Below are 8,368 nucleotides of genomic sequence, written 5' to 3'. Positions count from 1 at the left end.
CTAACGGCCTAACCTCTAGGTTAAACCGGGGCCAACATTTAATTCCCCATCCGACGGAAAGCGTGGTCAGACAAATCTCGTCTCGAAAAATGCCACCGGGACCGTCTGGGATCAAACCCAAGCCGAATGGGTGAGAGACAACCACGCTTACCCCTACACCACGGTTCCCGGTTGTAATTGATTGTTTATTTGTGACGAGAGCCTGTTAGTTTACAACTTTTATCAGCATAAGGAAGTTACTTTAAGATAGTGTTTCAGTGGATCTTTTAAGAAGTTAGAAGTTTTAGAAGTTTCTAATGTTTAGAAGTTTGGAAGTTATTAAATGATGTTTGTATGTATTTTGCAAGAATTAGAGTAGACAAAACCTTTTATGAATTCTTTTTTACAAGCAATGTAAATTTTTTAGATAACCATATCAACATTCAAAGTTTATAGCCCGAGTGAATTGCACAAACGCCAAACGAAAGATTCTCGTATCCGGTGCACTTGAACCCAGCCGATTTTATCATTTCCTTAAAGTCGTCCTGCTTGGGGAACTTCCGGATACTTTCCACCAGGTACTGGTACGGTTGCCACTGACTGGCGAGGATTTGTCCCATCGGAGGAATCACTTGGAAGGAGTACTGGTCGTACGCCCTGTGGAAGAAATTTAGAATAAGTTGAAGCTTGAGGATTAAAACTGATTTATTACCATCGAAGATAGTCGTTCGTGACGTGACTGAATTCCAAACACAAGAATCGTCCTCCTGGCTTCAACACGCGGTAAGCTTCGGAGAGTGCCTAAAACAACTTTAAATGTCTAGATCTTGGATTTATCTATTTAGAATGGTTTTGTTACCCGATCGATGTGAGTCACGTTTCGAATTCCAAAAGCTATCGTATAGGCAGTGTAAGAGTTGTCTTCAAAGGGAAGCTTCTCCGCATCCGCACAGACCCAATCCACTGTGCAATTGCTAGGTTGAATTCCCAGACTGAAAAGCAAAATATCAGTTTAAAATCCAAACATTTAGCTCGAATACCAACTCAACTCACTTCTTGAACCTTGCCTGCCCGACGTCCAGCATGTTCTGGTTGATGTCCGATACCGTCACGTGGTTCGGCTGTTCTCCGTCCTGCGGTTGATTGTTCAAATACTTGAGATACCGGAACGCGATATCGCCGGTTCCACCGGCCATGTCCAGCAGCCGATTGCCACCGCCAATGGGCCCGAGCCGCTCCATGAAGATGTCCTTCCAGACGCGGTGAATCCCGAGCGACATGGCATCGTTCATCAGATCGTAGGAAGATGCCACTTCCACGAAAACTTTATGCACTTTGCGCCACTTTTCACTTTCCTTCACCGTTTCGAAGCCAAAGTGCGTCTCCGCGTCTTGCTGTTCCGGCTGGCCAGCACCGGATTGGGCCGCCGCTGATGTAAAGCTTCTTGCAGGTAATCTTGCCGGAATTAATCGACGTAAGACGCGACTCCCTTGGGGCAGCATTTTGATACTTGAATAGTCAATGTAAATAACTTAAAAATTAATGACTTTCCAGCAACTGATCCGAACTGATCACGCAACAGACAAAATACATTCTTAAGCTGTCAAAATCAGCTGCTATTTTTGTTTTGGTGAAGGCTTTGTTTTGGTTTGCTCATTCTCGGACCGTGAGAGAATTTCGATCGAGAGAGCGTACACGTTGCACAAGTTTTACACAAATTAAAATTTATTTTAGTTCGACCAGATGGGACGTTCATAGAGTTTTTTGACGTTTCGCGTACGCACACTAGCGCACCATTTGATTTTGCTGGCTGACAAAATTTAACCTCACTTTTTTTCGTGTACGTACACGCAATACATACGCACGTAGATTACGATTTAGGGTTTGTGATTTTGATGATTTTTTGCAATTTCGTGGAAGCCGCTTAATCTGTGAAATATGGTAAATACAGAGTGGTTTCGTTAATTCGAATTTCGCTACTTCGAATGTCCGCTGATTCAAATGCTCGCTAATTCGAACATATCAAGCAAAACAATGCCAAAGGGCCGTTGTGGGTTTGTAAACAAAGAGTGTATCCCTTTCATGCCAGATGTAAACATCCTCTAGCGTGAGCAGAACACACTCTTTGTTTACAAACCCACAACGGCCCTTTGGAATTGTTTTGCTTGATATTCACTCAACCGTCAAAACCAGTTGTCAAACTTATGTTGACGTTTCAATCCCATTGTTCGACAATTTCCGAACACGTGGTTTCAAGTTTTTGACAGCTTTCAGTCGTTCCGATTAGCGAATTCAGATTCGTTCATTCGAATGCAGTTCCATTCGCATTAGCGAATCCGCTCTGTACCGCGAAATTTGAAAAAAAATCGAAATAAGGCTTTCTAGACCCAGTGAAAATAATATAATTTAACTCAAAAATGACGAACTCCTCGTCACAGTGTCCTGATGCAAACAATAGAGTTATCTACGTGCGCATGTATTGTGTGTACGTACACGAAAAAGATTGAGGTTAAATTTTGTACCAGCCAGCAAAACAAATGGCGTGCTAGTGTTTGTGAGAGCGGGCTTAGATAACTCTATGATCGAGCTGTAGCTGTCACAGCCTTGCGAAGTATGTTGGCTAGCATATCGGGCGATCAGTCAAAAAAAACCAGCTAGAAGTCGCATGACAAAAAACTTTTGCTAGAAAGAGATAGAAAAACTGATGCAAACAAACGTCCAGCTGTCATGTAAACATACTTTAAATGTGTTGGTAAATTTCTGACTAGAAAGCCTACAGAGCTATCTAAGCCCGATCTCACGCACACTAGCTTACCATTTGTTTTCGCTGTCGGGTACAAATTTTAACCTAAAAATCCTTCGTGTACGTACACGCAATACATGCGCACGTAGATAACTCTATTGTCGCCGCGTCACTAAACCGAATTGAGCAGGTTTAACTCTCGCGACGATTTTCTGTCGCGAAATAACTGTCAAGCATGTTAAGGTAATTTTGAACCAGTGTGTTTGCTTTTTTGTTTTGACGGCTTCGGATGTTGAGAAAAATGTGGCTGATTTTTTTCTGATTTGCCGAGGAAATGGAACGCTTTAGATTAAATTATTGTTTAAAATCTTGGTTTTAAGTTCTCCTACGACTAGAACTGTTTCAATTGGGGTAATTTTTGAAGGTCAGTCGGTTTTTAGCTTCAGAAAAAGGCGCAGCATGGAAAAAGTCTTGGTTGAGTTGCTGATTGCGGATGGATTCCGTCTGAATAAAACAAAAACAAGTGGCCATCATTGTCAAGGGCCTCAATCCGGTCCGTTGTGTCCTACCACCGGGAGAGTTTTGCTGATGCGGGTTGTTGCGGGTGCCGATCGAGTAAGCTCTAGAATCAAAATGGGAAGACCTAGCCACCAATTTGAAAATCAAAAGCGCCGTAATTGTCTTCTCCAAGTTAGACATCATAAAATGGTCCATCTGGTTGCTCGAACCCACGCTCACATAACGCTTTCCGGTAGATTTTCGTGATCGATTCCGTGCTCCGCGGCGCGAGTCTTTTCGCAGCTCAACTGGCGACATTTCAGTTTGGTGCCGCGGCGAAATTTTGTTTTGGTTTTGCGTGTGACATTTGAGATACACTCAGAAAAGATCAACAGAAAATTGCTTCGCGAGATGAAAAGCATTCGCGCTGTTTATTCGATTTATTTCAAAAACCACAATATAATCAAGAACTTCTATTCGAGCAGTTTTTTTTTTGCTCTTTTTGTGTGTCAAATTGAACCTCAGTGTACATATTGTTTTATATTTAATTGCCGGGACCGGTGGTGTAGGGGTAAGCGTGATTGCCTCTCACCCAGTCGACCTGGGTTCGATCCAAGAAGGTCCCGGTGGCATATTTCGAGACGAGACGAGATTTGTCTGATCACGCTTTCCTTCGGACGGGGAAGTAAATGTTGGCCCCGGTCTAACTTAGAAGTTAGGTCGTCAGCTCAGTCCAGGTGTAGGAGTCGTCTCCCTGGGTCCTGTCTCAGTGGAATCGCTGGTAGGCAGTTGGACTCGCAATCCAAAGGTCGTCAGTTCGAATCTCGGGGTGGATGTAAGCTAAAGGTGTAAAAAGAGGTTTGCAATTGCCTCAACAATCAAGCCTTTGGACACCTAGTTCCGAATAGGAATCTCGCAATCGAGAACGCCATGGCAATGCTGTAGAGCGAAAAAAATTTTAACCGGATTCAGATCAGATTCTGAATAAAAAATAAATTGGGTCGCAAAGTGTTCCCCACCATTCAACGCAAAACGAAGCTCTTGTCATTTGGTCCACTCCTTGTTCTTCGAAAACAGTCTTCCTCTCGATGCAGCAGAGTCCACCATCATATCAGAGCTAAGTCGAACCGACCTCACGACGCTCACGACACCGCAGAAGACGACCATATCCATCGCGCGCTTTGTTGTTAATTCTGTTCCTCTGATAAGGGCTGATTCATTGTTCACATGGTGAACTAGTGAGAGGCCTAAACGCGACGAAAAAATGTATGAAAAGTGTCTCGCTCAGATTTGTGCCAGATTCAAGTGATTGATGTCGTGAAGATGTGTCCCCCGAAGATCTTGCCCGCGTTCTTTGAGCACCCGTTGGTTCACTTCCGGCAGCGTTACGACTGGGATTGTGGCCTGTCCTGTATCATTATGCTGCTGGGCCGCCAGGAAAAGCAGCAGTTCCTGGCCAATTTCAAGGAAATTTGCACAGCTGGTGGATTCGGAGAAAGGTAGGGGTCGTCGCCGTCGCACCAACAGCACTGCGTGATTGAAATTAATGCCAAGGTCTTCTATTTCAGCACATGGACTATCGACCTGTGTTATATTCTCAAGGACTTTGGCCTAAAGCACAGGTACTTGACCACGACGTTCGGGGCCAACCCGTCGCACGTGGGCAAGGAGTATTACAAGTGCTTCAATGCTGTGAGTTGAAGGTCGTGGTAGGGTTTGGCTGCTGGATGTTCAAGGGTCTTTTTTTTTTGCTTTGCAGGACGAAACGCGCGTCAACGAAAAGTTTGAAAACGCATCGCGGATTGGCATTCCTATTGAGATCAAGTCGGTTCAAACGTCGTTCTTGATCGAGCATTTAGCCAACCATGGTCCCATCATTATGCTGACCAACGCCTCTCTACTGCACTGTGACTTGTGCAAAGCTAACAAGCTGTCGTTGGAGCTGAGGTAAGGAACAAACAACCTTTTAGATGTCAACCTCGGAACCCTGCCTGTGACTGTCAAACAGACTCATCGATCTTCGAATTTGCCAATATTCATTTTTATAATGTTGGAGTGCCAGGAACAGCTGTATCGCTCCAACGAAACGCGCAAGCTCTACAAGAAACTCAGTCAAAGGCTTCATGCCGCGAGCCAAAATGAGATGCGATAAGGACGGATAAATCTTGACGGATGAGCGTGAGGAGGAATCAGCACTGGCGATGAGAGAAGTTGAGGATGCCATCAAGAAGCTGACGAACAACAAAGCAGCTGGTCAAGATGGTATCGGAGCTGAACTCATCAAGATGGGCTCGGACAAACTGACAGCCTGCCTACACTGGCAGATAGTCAAAGTCTAGGACACAGAACAGCTACATGAGGAGCGGAAAGATGGACACAATTCACAAGGTGGACTACAAAGTGTGACGGAGCGAGCAAAGGATTTCGTTAGTACGTACCAGGCCGGTTTCGTGGACGGGAAATCGATCTCAGTCGATCGCGAAGTGCTACGGAAGGTCATTTCGTCATGTACGAGAACGGCTTTCCCGGGAAGCTGATCAGAATGGTGAAATAAACGATGGACGAGGCACGGTTCAGCGTGAAGATTTCGGGTCCTATGTCCGACCCGATCGCGCATGGGACGGCGACAAGGCGACGGTTTCTCCGGCCTCTGTTTCAACATTGGGCTTGAAGGTGTTATGAGGCGGGCGAGCTTCATACGGGACATGAGTCCCTAAGGGCTCGCATAGGACCGATCGTGAGGATCGACGGGGACGAATTCGAAGTCGTGTAGGAGTTTGTGTACCTCTGATCGTTGGTGACGTCGGATAATAAATGCAGCAGAGAATTTCGGAGGCGCTCCATCACCGTTAGTCGTGCTTAATGTGGACTCCACAAGACGTACAAAGCAGACGTGCATCGGCACTCAATAGCACTTCACCACATTTTGAGATGATTGCCTTCGTAAACCGGCAGAGTTAATCTTTGCTCACTGTGCATCAAAACAAGCTGCTATTGAGTGCCGACGCACGTCTGCTACAAAGTGCACCATGTGAAGCTGCAATCGCATGATGTTTTCGAACGTCGATTGGTTAGGACTATCTTTGGCGAACCATGTATTTGGATACGGCCAGATACGTCGGTTGCTCGACAACCGAACCGGACGACCAATACGGTGAAGTTGGTGTTCATTTCGGTACCGGTTGAATAGCGGCAAAGGGGGTGCAGGACTCCCACGAGGTAGTTCCGGTAGCTCGTATCCTGTTCAGCAAGCTCAGTTTATTATTATTATCACGGAAGAGATGGGTTTGCTACCTCCGCAACTATTTGCCCGTCTCCTGAATGTGTGTACGGTCTTTGAATCACTGAATCTGGTTGACTTGCCAGACATGAGTTGCCGAAGCTTTGCCACCACCAAGTAGTGGTCCGAGTCGATGTTCGCTACACGATAGGTTCGATCATGTCCGAGAAGTGTCGTTAGTTAGACGTTAGTTGAACTCTAAAAGCGCTGAAATAGAAAGGTTACGTGCTGATGGGGGTGAAAAACGTGCGATTTGAGGGCCATTTTCTTTCGCGGGCTGAGTCTTCCAAATGTACCAACTTTTATTCTTTTTCAGGTCCTGTCTGGGCTTAAACCCTCCCTACATGGGCCACTACATCGTGCTGTGTGGGTACGATCAAAGGATAAACAAGTTTCTTTATAGAAACCCCGCCTTCAAAGACAGTAAGAACCACATCTTCGCCACATGTCTTCGTCCAAACTAATCGCCCGCCCCGTTCGTTTCAGGAGTGTGCTTCATGTCGTTCGACGCGATGGACCGGTCGCGGCGGGTCAGCGGAACCGACGAGGATCTTATTTTAATCTACCAAAACGAGCCATGATCACCATGATCGACGTGGAGCGAATCCTACACCAGTTGCATTTAATTTATTCCGGCCCGAGTCGCGCAAGGATTTCGGATTCCACAGCTGGCACAAACACACAGTGTCTTCATCACAACGATTTTTTTTATTCACTATACTGTATCATAGCAATAATAACTTATGCCCTAAAAGTCCTAGCGGGTAATTTCTACTGATGTGTGCTTTGTACATAATAGATTTTATCTCATTAAAACAAAATAAAACAAATCAGTTTACAATGCTTAACGCGTCTTCATATCATATGTTGTTCCGCGGTGAAAGAGAAACTTGCTTCCGAAAATTGTCTTTCTAAAAACGGGTGAAAATTCCTAATTTGGTTTGTTCTAAACACGACTTTCGCACTCACACACTCATACCACATTGAAAAAACTTGCGGAAAAAAACGCACACAAAACACACTATCCAAGGGGCGACGACTACAGTGTGAAGAATAAGTATGTTTGCTGCTAATAATGGTAGTTGCTACTATTTTATGACTCTTGTAAGGTGGGTAACAAGCTAGAACGAACGAACGAACGAATTCACTTGACCGCAAACGACTGCTCCTCGACCTTTTCCGCGTCCGAGCTCAGATCCTTGACGAGGTGTTCCACGCAGTTTTTGGGAATAAGCGTACCGACGATTTTGATCCCTTCCTTGGTTTTCAGTCTGATTACCTGCATCCGGTTCTGGTTGCCGACGCGCGCCGCCAAACTGTTCTCGACCCGGGCCCACACGGACAGGACCGACCCGGAGAGCACGTAGTACGTACGTCGCCGCAGGCCAACCTACAGAGTAGATTTTGTGTTTCATTTGTGGTACGACATGCTGCTGCCGCGTTACAAGTTACAACACTCACCTCGCACTCCTGTCCCATCGTGACGTACCGGCACATGCCCTTCCAGTAGCTGTGCGAACACGTGTTGACCGACGCGTCGTACTGCTGCGTCCAGTGCGACTCCGCCTCGTCGCTCAGCACCTTCTTGTACTTTTCTCTAGCTCGTCCAGCGACTCGTGCTTGAACTGCAGGCCCGTGTTGGGTCGGTAGATTTGGAACATGATGTCCTTCTTGCTCTTGCCTTCCGGCAGTTTCTTCTTCGATCCGAGGTTGGACTTGGGCGGGGCGGCTTCGATTTCCACCGCCAGGACCGCCGTGTACTTACCGTTGCGGGCCTGCTTGGAGATGTAGAAGCCTTCCCGTTCGCCGCCCAGATCGGCCCACCTGAAAACGCAATGTAAGTTTTAGTAATTGTTCGCTTGAAATGA

General features: G+C 46.0%; 3 protein-coding genes across 3 annotated transcripts; 1 reads left to right on the top strand and 2 right to left on the bottom strand.

Annotated features, from left to right (window-relative positions):
- Positions 1-315: 315 nt before the first annotated feature.
- LOC6031454 (2-methoxy-6-polyprenyl-1,4-benzoquinol methylase, mitochondrial) lies at positions 316-1,586 on the bottom strand. Its single transcript, XM_001842206.2, has 4 exons — positions 1,033-1,586; positions 839-971; positions 692-780; positions 316-636 (listed from the first exon to the last, which is right to left on the bottom strand). The coding sequence occupies exons 1-4, from the start codon at positions 1,479-1,481 to the stop codon at positions 423-425; spliced, it is 885 nt and encodes a 294-aa protein (XP_001842258.2). The 5' UTR covers positions 1,482-1,586; the 3' UTR covers positions 316-422.
- A 2,665-nt stretch (positions 1,587-4,251) lies between these two features.
- LOC6031453 (protein GUCD1) lies at positions 4,252-7,348 on the top strand. The gene is made up of 5 exons (XM_001842205.2): positions 4,252-4,719; positions 4,789-4,912; positions 4,980-5,167; positions 6,817-6,923; positions 6,987-7,348. Exons 1-5 carry the CDS (start codon positions 4,544-4,546, stop codon positions 7,079-7,081), a joined length of 690 nt encoding a protein of 229 aa, XP_001842257.2. The 5' UTR covers positions 4,252-4,543; the 3' UTR covers positions 7,082-7,348.
- LOC119766428 (protein strawberry notch-like) lies at positions 7,188-8,345 on the bottom strand. The gene is made up of 2 exons (XM_038250970.1): positions 7,962-8,345; positions 7,188-7,890 (listed from the first exon to the last, which is right to left on the bottom strand). The coding sequence occupies exons 1-2, from the start codon at positions 7,995-7,997 to the stop codon at positions 7,645-7,647; spliced, it is 282 nt and encodes a 93-aa protein (XP_038106898.1). The 5' UTR covers positions 7,998-8,345; the 3' UTR covers positions 7,188-7,644.
- Positions 8,346-8,368: the final 23 nt, after the last annotated feature.

Source organism: Culex quinquefasciatus, chromosome 2 (genome assembly GCF_015732765.1).
Source record: "Culex quinquefasciatus strain JHB chromosome 2, VPISU_Cqui_1.0_pri_paternal, whole genome shotgun sequence".
Lineage (NCBI taxonomy): Eukaryota > Metazoa > Arthropoda > Insecta > Diptera > Culicidae > Culex > Culex quinquefasciatus.
Note: the sequence above shows the minus strand (reverse complement) of the source record. Positions and strands in the feature narration are given on the sequence as shown.

Bases quoted from the DNA above. Each gene is read 5' to 3' on its own strand.
- LOC6031454 (XM_001842206.2), bottom strand. From the start codon at position 1,481: ATGCTGCCCCAAGGGAGTCGCGTCTTACGTCGATTAATTCCGGCAAGA. The intron at 972-1,032 runs GTGAGTTGAGTT...TTTGCTTTTCAG, and splicing joins GGGCAGGCAAGGTTCAAGAA to TCTGGGAATTCAACCTAGCA. The intron at 781-838 runs GTAACAAAACCA...AAGTTGTTTTAG, and splicing joins ACGTGACTCACATCGATCGG to GCACTCTCCGAAGCTTACCG.
- LOC6031453 (XM_001842205.2), top strand. From the start codon at position 4,544: ATGTGTCCCCCGAAGATCTTGCCCGCGTTCTTTGAGCACCCGTTGGTT. The intron at 4,720-4,788 runs GTAGGGGTCGTC...CTTCTATTTCAG, and splicing joins GCTGGTGGATTCGGAGAAAG to CACATGGACTATCGACCTGT. The intron at 5,168-6,816 runs GTAAGGAACAAA...ATTCTTTTTCAG, and splicing joins AAGCTGTCGTTGGAGCTGAG to GTCCTGTCTGGGCTTAAACC.
- LOC119766428 (XM_038250970.1), bottom strand. From the start codon at position 7,997: ATGTGCCGGTACGTCACGATGGGACAGGAGTGCGAG. The intron at 7,891-7,961 runs GTGAGTGTTGTA...TCTACTCTGTAG, and splicing joins CGATGGGACAGGAGTGCGAG to GTTGGCCTGCGGCGACGTAC.